Source organism: Dicentrarchus labrax, unplaced genomic scaffold (assembly GCF_905237075.1).
Source record: "Dicentrarchus labrax unplaced genomic scaffold, dlabrax2021, whole genome shotgun sequence".
Taxonomy (NCBI): domain Eukaryota; kingdom Metazoa; phylum Chordata; class Actinopteri; family Moronidae; genus Dicentrarchus; species Dicentrarchus labrax.
In genome coordinates, this window is record NW_026136720.1 from 14,254,153 (window position 1) to 14,270,416 (window position 16,264).

Here is a 16,264-nt window from a genome sequence, read left to right on the forward strand (position 1 = left end):
AAAAGCAGCTACTTAGATTAAATTAAGACATCCAAAAACTTTTAATACTTTTCTACATATCTTTTCTTTATGCTATCAAAGGTGTTTTATTTCCTATTAGTGTAAAAATGTGGGAAAAATTAGTTGTCTGTTTTGGAGAAAATATTAAAGTGCAAAATGTTGCAAACATCGTTCTGGCATTGGTGCTTGTTTGATAATGGATACTGTTTTTGTTGTGGCAGCAACAAAATTACAAAAAACATTTCGCCACACTCGAGTCCTTAAGAAGACTACTGCTGTGTACTGTGGAAGTCACTTGAACAAGCTAAACTCTTCACAACTTAACGCTAAGGACAGTTAAAAAGGGAACCTGCAAATAGAGATTCTGCCACAAGATGGGGACAAAGACTCTAAATCTGATTTGAAGTGTTTTAGGTTCTGTTATCTTCCAAAGGCAATGTTTACTAAATGAACTGCTCATTGGTAAGAGATTGCATCATTTTGGTGCATTGAGAAATGTCTGGTAATCTATCCATCAATGATAAAGATGTGGCAATATGTGAAATTTCAGTTTGTGCAAATGAAAGTCAGGTATGCAAGTAAAAAAAAAAAAACACTACATAATGTATGAGTCAAAAATCTTGTATTTTGGGAGAAAATACATTTCAACAGTGTGGCATAAAACATGGAATCATTACAAACATGTATTTAAGATGAGTGAATAATGCTTTAACAATTCAATCTGCAGAGGTCTATGGCAATGGTACAATTTGAGGTTAAAGTCTTAAGGTTACAGGGATTAAAAACACTGACATGGGGACATGTAAAACTGTCGTTAAAAGACCTCTTGAGCAGCTTAGTACAGAACTACATGAATGCCTGTCCAGCTTCAGTTACACAATAAAACACACACCAACCACAATCATCAGGGTAAAAATCACTTTATAAAGACATACACAACTGGCACTCTGTAAAACTATATACATGTGGCTGGCACTGTTTGACAGTTAAATATGTCCATGTCATTTTCCAGTTTGTTATTTATTACTATCAAAAAAGAAAAGTAAAAACATCTACCAGTCACTAACTTCACTCAGAATGAACTTTTTTTTTCTTTTTTAAACCAGAAAAGTGGATAATTCTGACATAAGTAGAAAAAAAATGCCTAACTTCATAGTTAATTGCAATTAAAAGTTGGACAAACCGAAGGGACTTTTTGCATATTTGTAAAAAAAAAAAATTAAGCATGGTCGTGGAGTTTTTCACCTTTACCACAATCTAACTTGTGAGTAAAGCAGAAACGCCACTTATAGCATAGTGTGAAAGATGATAAGAGCTTAAAACTGTACACTACAGGGCGCTGCACACTGTCCCTAAAGAAATGCGCCCTGTAGCTTTCAAGTGACAAGGAATGTTTACCTGAACTTACAAAAAAAGATCCAGTCTGGCTACATTCCTGAGGAAGACGAGACAGATATTTGAGGCTCATCAGCCTGTTAACAAGTACAAGAAAACAGTAGGAGGAACTGATAAACTGTAATTGCACTCAGTGATGTGACCAAAAACCAAAATTGGCACATTTGTGTGGGGAAACTAGTCTTCAATCTTGAGCCAGCCTTTTTTATAGTCTATCAGCAGCTCCAGGTAGTACTTCCACTCTGGCTCGCTGTCATACCTGACCTCAAATATAGTCTTTAGAGGGTTGGCGTTGGCCTCATGGATACACAGCACTTCCCCTCTGTACCACACTTCTGATTTGTCATCTTCTTCGTACAGATGGCGAATCCTCTTCCCCACCAGGTCCGGGTAGTAAAACCTCATGGCCCTCTGAGCCCTGTGAACAGCCGAACGCAGGACCCAGCGACTCCTGCGCTCAGCACTGTGGCAGGCGGACAAGTAGGGACAGTACTTGATCTTAAAGAGTGACCTGCGTTTTCTTTTAGAAGAGCTGCTAAGGGGTCTTAAGTCGTGAGAGAAGCTTCCTGTTCTCTGCCACCTGTGGGTTACTTTGGCCGTCCTCCTGTGAAGCTCCATCTCATTGGTCACTTCTCTTTTCCCATCATCAGTCTGCGAGAGGGAAGGATCAGCAAATGTCCCGGAGTCCAAGATTGCTTGGTAGTGGGCCTTTTTTCTGTTTAGACCCTCGCTGAACATCCTTCTCAGTTTAAGAATCATACCTGAACAATTTTTGGATCTAACCAGAGATTTTGCAGGTCCTGAAGTTTGACTAGCAGGCTGCGGACTGGAGGATTCCTCTGTTTCTGGGTCACTGGGAGAGGGAGTAAGCTCATCCAAGGTTAAAGGACATGTCCATGAATTCTCAGAAGCTGCGGGTGAAGAATCCTGCTCTGCATCCGTACGGTCACTTCCTCTATTCTCAGTTCCCTCAGACTGATGGCCACTCCAATTTACATTACTAAATGCATTCGGCACACCTCTGCTTACAGTGTAATCTGCCTCTTCCTTATCTGACAAACTACTGTCAAGAAACATACGCCTTGAACTGCTCTTCACTCTGCTTTTTGTTCTGTTCCTGTTCAAATTAGATCTGACCTCTTCCTGGTCCGTCGGATGACTCGGTGGGTGTGACTCTGCAGGTGAGGCTGGTGAGGCAGTGATGTCATAAAATACAGGAGTCTTGCAACCCTCATCTTTTTCTCTGCTAGCAGAGTCATCCATATCTAATCCTGCAACACAGAGAATATAGTAATTAGGAGAGGTCAACGTAAATAGAAAAAAAAAAGCCAGATAAATGAAAATGAAGTTGCCGACAAGTCTGTGAGTTTGTAGAATTTATTTAGTGATCAGGGAAGCCTTAGATGCAAGTTGTGGTTTATGATTTTTGACTCAAATACAAATAAAATCAATTTTAAACTTTATTTGCCAACAGGTAATTCCTAAAAAGCAAGCTAGCAACCACAAAGTTCAACACTTCCATATGAGTTGACAAATCAAACGCTCCCACAGTGCTTATTGAGCACACAGGAACAATGTGAAACTATTCTAATAATATCAGCAGACATGGTGATCGGGCAGCATGATCCTCCACCATGAAACACCCTTTCAGCAAAGCTAGAATAGAAGGCTGTGGGAGTAAACACGAAGGCTGGGAAAAAAGTCAGCTGCTACTAGAGATCAGGCTATCAGTCAGGGATAAAACAGCAGTTGGGCAAGAGTAAAACAAGGGAAATGTTGAGATACCAAAGTCAAGTGCTCTCAAACCATGTGAACTGTTAATAATGTCAGCAGTGAACGGAAATTCGATTAAGCCCAATTCAGTTAGCAAATACATGTGCCAAATAAAATAATAGCTGTTGAAGGACACAAAGTTAAAAAAAAGGTGATTCAAAAGGACAAGTCTGATGATATTCTATATTTGTTACCGTCAACCAATAACATGAAAAGACTAAAATGTAATCCTTCTAACAAGTATTGCCTGTGCAGCAATAGCCAAAGCTTATACCTCTCTACCATAGACCTTCAATGTTGTCCAAATTTAAACACATAATGAGCCATGCCACTGCACTGATTGTTTATTTATAATGAACCCGGGCACTAAGTAAACCCCACATACACTGTTCTAAAGCCAAAAATAGTGAACTGAAAATAGTCAAAACAAATGCACTATTTATTCCGATTTGACTCACAACTACAGTGCCCAACTGTTTTAGGAAATTGCTCAACCCTTGAATAAAAATGAAACTATACGTTTGTGGAGATTCAGCCTTCAGTAGGAACACATGGGCTTGGGCTGACAGCCACAGAAAGTATTGAGAGACGGAGAAACACTGTTTGTTTTGGTCTTTTCATGATTTGTTGACAATAACAAAAAGATGATCACAATCTTTTGAAACCATGAATTTGTGCCACAGTGAAGCCTCCTCTGTGCTGCAAGCTGTCATATCCTCCCTCTATATCCAACAGCATGCATCACAATCTTTAAAGGTTCACTATCAAACAGAATCATGAAGGAGAGCTACATTTTTACACAAATAGCCCAGCTTAGCACCCTTTCCTCCACCCACCCATAACAAGTATAATGCAATCATGCAACTTCTTATGATTAGCTACTGAGAGTAAGCTGGTTCTGATCAGAAAAGCAAAGAGTAGTGAGATTGAGGGACAACATAAAAAATAAATATACCTGGACTCTCTTTTGGACATCAGGTGAGGTTGATTCTGTAAAAAATAAATGGATTTTATATTGAATATTTATTGTTTATTATTATGATTTGTTCTTTACAAAAAAGGGCCAATAATGCAAAAAATATGATTACTAAAAGACTGTGAGGGAAAACCATGATACAGCCAACAGTCAAAATATGATGCTTTATAAAGATCCAGGACAATCATTTAATCGCTCCATCTACCCAGTGGGGATTTCCAGAAATCTGCAAGAAAATGCAGGAAGTACTGTTGCATTTATCAAGCAACAAAGATATTCAGTAAGTACATGGTAGCGAAATACAGCTAAATATATCATGTGAATTATTTCAGTGAGTCCAGCGATCTATCTTAAATAACAGTGAGAGTAAATCACACCCAAACCTTATCTTTTACAAGCATGTTCATGCTTTTCACTTATGACTGAGGTGAAAAGTTGAATCTTTATATGGCTGCCTAACCAGTCCTACTTAACTGACAAAATGAATTGCGGTCTTTGTGCTGAAGAACTGCTAAAGATACTGGAAAGATTCCCTGTGTAATATTTTAAAAAGGAATCCAGTTCATGTATGCATCTCTGAGATAAACATCCATTATTCATTCATTTCCTGTCTCCTTCATGAGCCTCTCTTTACTTCAGTGTTGGTCTAATGTTGTGTCCATCATTTCCCCATGAGGGCTAATTAACTGTTGCTCTCTGCAGCACCCATAATTTGACACAAAATACTATAATACCATCCCAGAGCAACATTAATTTGGAAAACAGACGGAAATGTTTTAAAAGGACTAAAATAAGATGTTTGTAAGTCAGTAAATCTGAAGTGAGCACGCACTCACCCAGATGTTTGCAGACACAGGTGTAATACAAAAGGTTGACCACGTCAGCGTAGATGTTGGGCAGGTGTTTGAGGGACATTAGTCTCCTGAGCCTGGAGGAACAGGCTCGTTTATGAAGCTGAATGAGGATCTTTTCTTCGGACAGCGTGGTGGGCCGCAGCTCCACTCTGTGCTCCTGCAGGACCTGGTCGATGAAGTGACCCTGGACCGTCGGAAACAACAGCTCCTTCACTACCAGCATGGGGAGGAACACTGCACCTGCCCGCATGACATGTGGAAATGGGCAGCGTTCCTGGGCAGTGTACTCTCTTAACCTCTCGAGGAGCTTATGGAGTGCCGACTTTATCTCCTCATTGAGCCACATCTCTCTGGCTTTCACCCCGAACAAAGAGGAAACTTTCTGGACTTTGGTTGAAGGAGAAGTTGGTTCAGTCATCTCCAACTGAGACAACCAGGTTCTGAGCTCCTGCTCTGACGAGGCCAACACAGATTTGGATACTAGATTGTAGAAGGAATGGTGCAACTCAAAGAAATGCTTGCGGACTGGCATTTGGAGCTCTGGATTTGGTATATATTCAGTTATTGGCTGTACAGGTGGTTTCTCTGGGGGTGGACCCTGGACAGAATGCTTCATATTACAGAGAACTAGTTTGTAGGTGGAAAGTTTCAGACACTGAGGAGGAATGTTTTTGAAATTTAGTTTGCGCTCAGGTGGTTGAGGTGGGGTGATGGATTTGGGTTGAAGGGTGACTACCTGTTCGTGCAATGCTGGTGTATCACCCCGAGGAGATGAGTTCATCTGTGCAGTCACGTCACTGGGTTTGGTCTCATCCGAAGTCTCATTTTTATCTGATAATGAGGGTTTACTTTCAAGTTCATCAGGTTCACATTTCTTTATCACCAAAAGGTGTCCACTGTTGGACGAATCGGTCACTTCCGGCTCTTTTTTGTTTGGTACTTTGCTGAAGTTCATTTGACTGACAGGGGTCTCTACAGAGTTGTCTGTGTCTGATGTATTTACTTTTTCCACTTTAATCATTTTCGGTTCAAAGATTTCTACAACAGGCTTCCTTGTTGGGGTATTTGCACAAATTTCTTCTGAAACTAGATGGACAACAGGCTGCTGTTCATCTCCATCTGGCCTTTTCTCTTTGATGTTTGGCTTGTGTTTGACTTCACGGTGCTCAGACAACTGGACAAGTCTCTGAGGTAGTCTGCCTGGAAATAACACTCCAGAGGCCTGCAGGTATGCTTGGTAAGGTGCCAGACTGAAGACATTGTCAATAACTGGCATAGGGGGAGAGTCCGTTTTATTTCCTTCTTGTTCATTCTCCATTTCCACCTTTTGTCGTTTCTTAACGAGTTCTACTTCACATAAATCCCTTCCCTCTTCTTTTATTTTGATGGGTGAAGATGAGTGAGAAAAACTTCTCTTTAGGCACCCTTTAAGAACAGTGCTGCCTGAACTGGACACGTGGCCATTGTGTTTATTTCCTGGTGCAACAGCAGGAGAATAAATTATTTTTCTGACATTTGGACTATTGGGTATAGCTGTGTGAATTTGATCTGAGTTGCAATGGGGTGACCGGGAAAGCCATGCCGCTGGGGAGACCGGAAGGCCTTTTGGCTGTTTCGGGCATCTAACCTGGGCTTCACAGGAGGAATAGTCCTGGAGTCTGTCCATGTTCAAGCCAGTTGGTGGGGGGATGGGTCGCTCTATGTGCAGGCTAGTGAGTGGATGAAAAAACCTGTTAATTTGTATGCTGGACGGTGAGACACCAAGTTGGCTCATACGTCTGGTAGGACTGGTTTGATCCATACGTAGGAATGGCGAGTTTGCGTGCGATTGTTCCAAGTGCAGCCTGGCTTTGGGTTTGTCCTTGTGTAGGTTGGTTGCAGAGGCCATGGGGTGATCCATGTATTGGCTGGATGGGGAAGCATTTATGCGATTTGCATGCAAGCTAGGCGATGCATGTTGCCTTTTTAGGGGGGATCTGATTTGGGTTGCATTTAAATGAAATCTAGGAACAGCATAATATGGATAGTCAAAACCCTGCATAAAGGAATGATTTGGCAACGTTTCGGTGCTTGGCAAAGGAATTTCACCATGAAGCGACTGAGGCAGTATGTAATGCTCCCGGGGGTTGGAGATTGTGTGTTTAAGAATAACAGGGACATCTTCTCTCTGCTTACTGCCAATATCTTTGCAGTGTGTCCCGTTTTCTACCTCCACATTTGCCTGGGGGTAGTAAAACATTGGGTGCTGTGTTAGATGGCCATATTTGGACATGGGAGAATGTTCTTGATAAACCTCTGAGGTCATATGCTCATATGTAGGATGGGAGGGGTATAAGCTAGGGTAGCCTCTGGGGGAAGTCTGTAAATGCTGGCTCTGCTCACTTAAAGAGCCAAACATTGAACGAGTCAGGGTGCAGGGGTAACTGCTGTAGTTTGGCTCAATCATAGCAGGAAAAGTCCTTGCCCTACCTGGGCTGTATGTATCTACAGGTATTCTCTTCAGTGTTTCTGCCCTGGGCTCAAACTGTAAACTTCTCTGTTGCAGCAGTGAGTCTTGTGCTTTCCTCTGGATGGGCGATCTTTCAGTGTAGTGAGCATCAGATTGCATCCAATCATGCTCATATACAGTGTTTTGTATCCTCGGAGAGCCATGTTCCACACTGTATCGCTGTCCTATCACACAACCCAGTTCATTACAGCAGGGGTTGTGTCCATAAACTGGCTTAGGAATTGCTAAGTAAACCGAGTTTTCAGATGGGGGAGATGAATTGTCACCTCCAGTCTTTTGTTTTCTAACAGCCACTGATGTAGCAGCTGTAGGACCGCTGCTCATAGGACTTTTAGTATACAATGTGAAGCCCTGTTTGACTGGGGCGTGATGCAGAGAGGAAGAATGAGAATGTCCTTCTTCTGAAGAGTTGCTGTCTTGCCTGTAGATTATGTGGTTTTGTCCCTCCATGCCAGATAGGTGACTCACAGGACTTCTGCCATCCAGCAGAGAGGTTTTTGAGTTGCTCCAAGGAGGAGTGAGTCGTGCCCCCTCCTTTCCTCTGGGGTCATAAGTAAAGTAGGCCCCACTGTACTGCAGCGTCTGCTTACCCAGGAAATCTGACATATTTTGTGGTTTTGACAGTCCTGTGGATGCTATGGTCCCATCGTGTAATGGCATCTTGTTCCGAAACACTGGGTCAATGAGGGTCTGCATCGACTGGCTGCTCATCATGTAGTAACTTTGTTATGATGATGCAATGACTGGGCTCCAGACCTGAAAACATAAAAACAACAATTAGTCATTGGGCAGTGGTTTCTGTTTGATTTTGGGGGGGGGGTTCATTGCTGTGTGGTATGTTTGGTGTATGCTTGATTAATTCACTTTCTGCGTTTTACTCACCCTAACATTCCTATTTTTGTTGTTGATGTTGCTTATTTTCTCATATTTATGCCTATATTTTTGTGATTTGTCCCTCAACGCAAAGCACATTGAGTTTACATGTGCTATATAAATACAACTGCCATTGCAACTGGCATTCATTATTAAATATCTATGCAAGATTAGTTCCATCCTTTTAATAAGAAGCTCCGACCTCAGACAGGACACAAAATAAACATTTTGCACAAATAAAAAAGGAGTCAACTTTAGACAACAATTGGCTAGAGGCATTTGCTCAACTTCATGAATCTTGTGGTTCATCACATGTATGTCATATACACAATCATCAGCTGAGGCCCATTAGTGGAAGTGAAATGCCACAAGTTGCAAGAAAATTACAATCTTAGGAATGTGTGAGGATGATTCATAATTTAATACTAATGCAGATGATATTCGTGAAGGCCAAGAATGAGAACAATTTCCTACAGACACCCAGTGAGGTGGTGCCTCATGTTGCAAGAAAATAAACCAGGTCTCATAGTGCAGCATGGTGATTTAATATCCACTTGTGATTGAAAGCAGTCTTCACTTCAAGGCCATGTCTGAATATTTGAAAATTACAATAAGACTGAATCCCTGTGAAATTGTTTTGTTTAGTACTTCTTTCAGCTGCTACCCGCAGGGGTCACCACAGCAGATCAGTTGTTTCCATCTCTGCAAACCATGCCCTGCCCAACATTTGATTATTCACATATTTGATTTGGCACTGGCTTTTTTTTAAATGCCGGATTCCCTTCCTGACGCATTTATTCAAGCTTGGAATTTATGGCTTGTGTCCCAGTGGCTGGGGAACATCCCCCGACTCAGTGTCTTGCCCAACACATGGACAGGAGGAGGCGGGGATCGAACCTCCAACTCTGTGTTCTGCAGACAATCCACCTGAGCTGCCTGGCAATTACTGTAATACTGTATTTGGTGCATTATGGTCTTAGTACGACTCAAATAAAATGTCAGAATGTGTCATCAATGTCACGTAAGAGATTCAGTCTCTCTTTTATCAAACTTATCACAAGATCTCAAAAGCACTTTTTATCTTGAGCTTATGTCCTGAACCCTACACTGGTTTCTTTTCTGCATTTTATTATCACAAATCCTCAATCATACTATAGTTCCCCTTTTAATACACTTCTCCAATATAGGGCTGCAACTAAGTATTATTTTCCTTTTCAATTAAACTGCTAGCTCTTTAGTCTGTTATTTGACAAATTGTTTCATCTAAAAGAAATAGTGAAGAATGCCCCTTATAATTTTCCAGAACACAAGGTGATTTCTTCAAATGTCTTGATTTCTCCAACCAACCATCCAAAGTCTGCAAAATATTCAGTTAAAAAGGAACAAGAACAGCAAATCCTCAAATTTGAGCAACTGGAACCTGTGAATGCTTGAAAAGGTTACTGTAATGATGAATCAGTTGTCAAAATAGTTGTCACTTCATTCGAGTGTATACAGACTTATGGGAATATGCACTATAAACAAAATTAAATTTACATTTCTATCAAAATAGCATCACACATGCCCATCATAGTTTCACTTTAAATATATTTTTTTGTCTGACTATAAAATCGAGATGTTCAGTTTATTATCACATAAGATAAGAAAAGCAGCAACGACTGAGAGCTGGAACCAATGGACATCTGACATTTCACTTGGAAAATTGATCAATTATCAAAAAAGTTTCTTATTAATTTTCTGTCCATCAACAGATTATTTTGACATCTAATTTTATACAAAAAAATACATTATCCATGCACACCTTATGGAAACTTCAACACCAGTGAAAACCCCAGCCTAGCCTACATTTACCCATTTAATGATACTATTTATATATGCTCAAATCCTAATTCTGGCTTTTCCAGCGGGCCTTCAAATGGCACTTCTTATGCACAAAGCACTCTTGGTGCAAGAAAAAGACAAATGAACAGTGCTTTAAAACTAACAGAAGTTAAAAACATCCCTGGTAGCCAAATTCAGAGCATAACATCTGCTAATATATGTTGAAACTTCTGCATAAAATCCACTGAACATACATCAAACAAACTTTATTTTTTTTAAAAGAAAAGAAAATGCTGATCATATTATCTGTGAGCTATCTGTGGGCTGTGATGAGACCCCACAAGGGGCCACAAATATCTCTGAATCCAGAACCTAACAGATCAGATGTTATCAGCTCATCCTGTTGACACCTTTCAGAAGAGCCATGGCTTATCTGCATATAGCGAGGAGCAGTGTGGTTTGTTTAACTGCATGAAGGAAACTGCGCAGAGCAGTTTTCAACGGACAGAAAAGCCGCACACTCTGACGTGTGTGTGTGTGTGTGTGTGTGTGTGTGTATGTATGTATGTATGTATATCTATGTGTCCGTACTCCCAGACCTGTAGGGTAAGGGTGATGGAGAGTGTGACTTCCGAAGGCAAACCGTCCAAACGGACAGGCTGAGCCTCAAACCACGTGGAAAAAAAGAGTGAGTTGGCAAATATTCACTTTATTCCAGTGTGTCCGAAAGTTATAAATCATTTATCTAAGAGAGAACTTACGAGCCTGTCGGGTCAGAGATAGTTCACATGACACAAGAAGAAGAAAAAAATGTGGTTTTGTGTGCGCTCTCAAAAACAACGACTCACGTTCACACATAAAAACGGAACTTAAAACTGCGAAAAAAGTGTCTTCGCATTTTTCGCAAGAGGGCTGAAGTTTGAGCCCATGAAAGCGCATAGCCTATATCTATATCTATATCTATATATATATATATATATATATATATATATTTGCTTAGGATTACGCGAAAAGACATGCGCTTGTTGTCCTGTCTGCATAAACACCCTGCTCATATCAACAAGACGCAAATAATATGAAAATCATGTACGCGCAATAGCTCGATCACAGTGCGAGTGATTTCCATACAGGCTGCGAAAGCGAGGCAAACCACGGTAAAAGTAAAAACCACACTGTGGGCGAAAAAACACACGGTTTAAAACACCCCTAGGTGCAGTGCTTTGCCTACATGACATAGTTTCACAATCTGCCATGTCATTTGGTAAAAAAGATTCACCCGTGCGCGTTTGGCCAAGTTTGTTTGTTTCGGTCTCATAATCCGCCGTTTAATTGGAGATCTGGAAGGATTGAGCCAGTAAATATGTTGTCTTACCTCGCTGCTGTGGTGGCAATAAATGATTTCCACAAGTGCTCCATGAAACACAACTTCTAAGAAAAATAAAAGTGTGTTGGGGGGTAAAGTCGCTCCTCTGCTTGTTTAGTGGTCTCGGTCAGATCAGATGTGCCAAAAAAAAATCCCACTAAATGTGCTGAAGGTCTGCCAAAAAAAAAAGGGGTTGGAGCGACTCGCCCGAGGTCCACGCGGCTTTTAGAGAAGTTAACAAACTGAAGAAAAGACAAAAGGGAGGAGGATGGTCTTTGATCAATAGGCGGAGTCACACCCTGTGTCTATCCACGGCGAGTTTTCTACACATGTAATGTTTCTCTCTCCCCCCCCGCTGGCCACATTCTCACCTTTATTGACTGTATCCTACTGACCAGCCTGCTGCTGTGCACCTTAAGTGAACTTAGGGTCATGTTTTTACTTTTTCATTCATAGTGTGTGAGTGTGAGAGTGCGTGTGTGTGTGAGAGAGAGATAGTGTGTGTGTCTCATTTATTTCCTCAGCCTGATTTTTTTTTATGTCCTTTTCTCTGTTATTCCCAAACCAGTTTTGATCCCAAACCTTCAGGAGGGGCGGTCACCAAAAATAAGGAATCAATATTATTTGACTCCATTGAAGTTAAAAGACATCAGTTCAGTTCATCATGTTTTTGATGTTATTTGTTGCTTATACCAGTAGAAACTAGTTTGTGAACCCCTCACCTGGATTAAGTTCCCCCACTGTACAACAAAGTGAACTATATAATTTATACACTGCATGGCTTCACTCTCACGATGAAGGCACCTGAAGGACTCAAGGATTTGGAGTACACTTCCGTAATGATATCTGCAACAAGGAAATGAATGTAATGATATTCTGGTGGTAACATATTAGAGGGTTTCCTTTGAAAAACACAGTGGCTACACTCAAAGTCCCATAGTGCAGAATCCAGACAGTCAGTGGGGGCACCTTGCCTCCTCAGTAGCGAAAAACAAATTGAATGAATTGCAGAGCAACAAAGTTAAGGATGAGGGATTGAATAAAAACAAATAAGAGCATAATAAAGCTTGTATGGACAAAATCCTGCTGTGAAGGAAGGCTTCAGCACAAAATCATCATGCGTTGACCTCATCCTAATGTAGTTAATGGTTGACTAGTTGACCAAAGTTACAATCAGGTCAGCCATTACCTCAGTCTAACAGGGTTTTAACTCGCTTCTCGTCTACTAGTAGCAGTAAAGTAATAATGTTTGATTTTAGCAGCGTGCCTGATGCTTTAATAACATGATCACGGTGAGCTATTATAATAGGCAATCAAACCTAAATTCTTCCACTTGCTTGAGTAACCCTCTGGATGAGTTCATTTCTTGCTGCACTTGCATCATACCAGTCCCTCTTCACCTGAGTAGGAGTCTAATTTGTGTGTCCAGTGGGAATGCCACAGTTTAGTCTAGACAAGTTGGTGGCTTTCATCAGTCCCTGCAGCCTCGCAGATAAAGAGACGCTCGTCGGGGGGGTTGACTGAGGAGAGAAGGCAGGTACTTTTCCCCACGGAGCGATTTCTCCTCTCCCCCATTTCCAGTTACCATGGCATTACAGCTTAAGGCTAACCAACATTAAGCATCAAGGGGCTAACAGTGTGACATATGGCAACAGAGATCTTCAAACATACAAGGTGAAATTTATGCATTAAACACACACACACGCACATATATATATAGTACTCTCTTGTTAGAAACCAGTTTCGTGATTGGCAAGGCAAATATGATGATACAGATTTTCTTATTATCTGCTACCTCTTATTTCCTGACAACAAAGTTGGAAGTGTTGTATTGTTAAAGGTTATTTCCCTCTGTGAAACATGTTAAATAACTAATATGCATGAATACACAATAATATGTAGCACACAGCAGATAACATTAACTATTTTTAAACTAAACACATTTTCTGGAAGATGGGTTTGTCTTAGCCTTGGGGCTATGAACATGGGGAACATTTTCTACTCAAAGGGTTCAAATCCTGGATAGAAAGAAGTTACAATGTTATGGTAATGCTTAAAAAAAGAGAGTAATAAATATATCATTAGTTAGGAAAGAGTATCAGAAAATAGTTAGACAGTTAATTGTTCCTTGTGGATCTAAGATTGTCCTTTTGCACAAGCAGCAATTACACCAATATCGTTTCACAGGACTTTTATTTGATAGTTTACTGTAAATACAGAACAATACGTACATAAAGTACAATATGTCACACCCTCCTGAGTCACAAGGTGTTTACCACTTTTAAACGTCTGAGAGTCAATAAGGTGAGTTGTGGTGACACAGGGAGTAGAGCAGGTGATCTCTCAGGATGTAGTTTCTGATGAAACACCGCTGAACATTCCCAAAGGCCAGAAACTACATGTTGAGCCTAGAGACTGCACAGGTTGCACACATGTATGCACCTGAATGTCACACATATTAACACAGAAAATAAGATATATATACATATAATATTGGTGTAATGCATATGTGTTGTCCCATTTCCATACATAGACTATACACACTATACAAAGTATGCACTGTGTGATGTGGACGTCATTTTTTTATCGTTCGCTGCTCAGGTCACTGCAGGTTTGACTGAAATTCACTTCACACTTCATGGTTAAACTGAAACTTGTATTTAAATCTGGCAGGTTCTATGTATATTCTGGTAAATAAAAATAACTTCCTTAATAAGTTCCTCTTTGTATTAAATTACAGTTGTGTCCAGTTAATTGCATTAAACTATAAATCAAAAGCTGGAGCTGCATGTTCAGTATATGTACAGTTTCAGTCACATTTCTACTCTTAAAGCAGGTAAACTACCTCACGTCTCCTCTCTCATTTAAACCTTGTAAGTACCGTATACATTCCAAGTCCCATATGCACATACTAACCTTGGCAGAACTAGTTTAGGTATAATGAACCTTTGAGAAGGAATGAACCCCAATGTAAATTCTTTCACTCCCCCCCGAAACTTCAAAGCATTACGATCTGTTGTTTCATTCACCTCCTGTTATTGACTGCATTCGTTCTGTTTTGTTTTTGTGTTGGTCTTGTATGCTGGTCGTGTGGTTGTTTGCAGGTCTCCTGATATCAATGAGACTAAATAAAGTGACTAATATCTGAAGGTAGCAGCAGCAGCAGTAGTAGTGATGCATTTAAGAACATTTTAACAATTCTTTTAAGCTGAGATTAGAAATATGATGGTATGCTGCAGGATCAGTCTCTCATGGACTCCTGTGGTGCTTTATCATATTTTATGTTTAGTTACATTAGCCTTTTTTTGTAAGTCACATTTTTCCTGCATGTTTTTGTACATCCCAAAACAATGACAGAGGGGAGGGTGCAATAATATTTTCTAGTGACTGTACATTATGTTCTTGTAAGTAAACCTCATTTAATAAACAAGTTACTGAAGTGGCAGTAGAGAAAAGTAGTGCATGTTTAGTCTTGAAAGCATACCATTGATTATTTCACATTGCATCCGACTACAGCCTATCTGATGTTTTGATGATTTGTCCGTAGTTGTGAGAACATTGCGTTTATTCCCATTAGGTGCACCTGCAGGCTGCACACTACACTCCACAGAGCTGTCAAGGCCTCCATGACACTCCCCTTGTCGGTGTGGCTGATGTAATGTTCCTCTGGCATCGTTAACAGAATCACACAGCAGCCAATAGCAGCAGGACAAGTTATGGCTCAGGGAAGGATACGTTTAGTTTGGAGAGCCATTCACAAGGCTCCATGTGCTGCAACCTCGACAGCTCAACAGTATCAATGCCCCCAGTTATTTGCAAACCAAATTTCTTCCGCCCCAACTCGGTTTGATGAGAACACTGACAAACTAAGATAAAACATAAGTATATGGAGAGCATAGCAAACAACAAACACGAGCAGCACAAATGTCTACACAAAAAAAGAAGGGTTCACTCTCCCAGGGAAGAGAAATTTCAATGCTTCGAAAATAAGTGAATGTTAACAGTTTGACGGCAAATAAATGTAATTAATGATTTACCAGCGATCAGGAAGACTTATATGTTTTTTTTTAAAGCCTGCTGTTAAAAATAAAAGGTATATGTACTGTAAGAGGAATTCTAATAATCAGCAATGCTGATTTTGATTGTGTGTTTGTAAATCTGAATCTGTTTTGCAATAAGGTTATTTTCAACAGTTTCCTGTTTCTGAATGACAATGAGTATTTGTAAGTTGACCTCTTATAAAGCAGGTAGTCTAAAGTGTTGCATAGTTCTATTTCTCCAACATGATATTACTGCAGAGGACACATACCTCCAAGATTGCCACCTACAAGGTTCAGTTCCTTTCAGTTTATTACAAGCAAGGCACTTGTTACTGTCTGTTTCCACTCAGTAATATAAACAAAGCATTGTGTCGTTTGGTTTGACATTCTCTCATGTGTGTCTTCTCGACACAATCCAGACTGGCGCATTTCATTTTGTTAGGAGATGGAGGGTTTTCACAGAGATAAACATGTCGAACACCACGTTAACCATGTGAACCATGGATTTCATCACTTTCGACCTTTGGTGCTCAGAGTCACGGTAAAAGGCTCTTAAGACACTACTAGTGCTCAATAGTCACTGAGTTCGAGACATCCATAGTTCAGCTGACAGGTTTATGTTATGTGTCCTGCAGTAAAGCCAGTCTGTCAAAGTGCCTT

The 16,264-nt window shown here is 40.5% G+C and overlaps 1 protein-coding gene across 2 annotated transcripts; it reads right to left on the reverse strand.

The window, feature by feature from the left end:
* Nucleotides 1-605: 605 nt before the first annotated feature.
* cunh15orf39 (chromosome unknown C15orf39 homolog) lies at nt 606-11,872 on the reverse strand. 2 transcript variants are annotated; one of them, XM_051382610.1, is made up of 4 exons: nt 11,574-11,872; nt 4,981-8,263; nt 4,124-4,158; nt 2,499-2,666 (listed from the first exon to the last, which is right to left on the reverse strand). In XM_051382610.1, exons 2-4 carry the CDS (start codon nt 8,219-8,221, stop codon nt 2,661-2,663), a joined length of 3,282 nt encoding a protein of 1,093 aa, XP_051238570.1. In that variant the 5' UTR covers nt 8,222-8,263; nt 11,574-11,872; the 3' UTR covers nt 2,499-2,660. The 2 variants fall into 2 exon arrangements, with proteins under 2 accessions (XP_051238569.1, XP_051238570.1); XM_051382609.1 differs by lacking the exon at nt 4,124-4,158 and having other exon boundaries at nt 606-2,666; nt 11,574-11,864.
* Nucleotides 11,873-16,264: the final 4,392 nt, after the last annotated feature.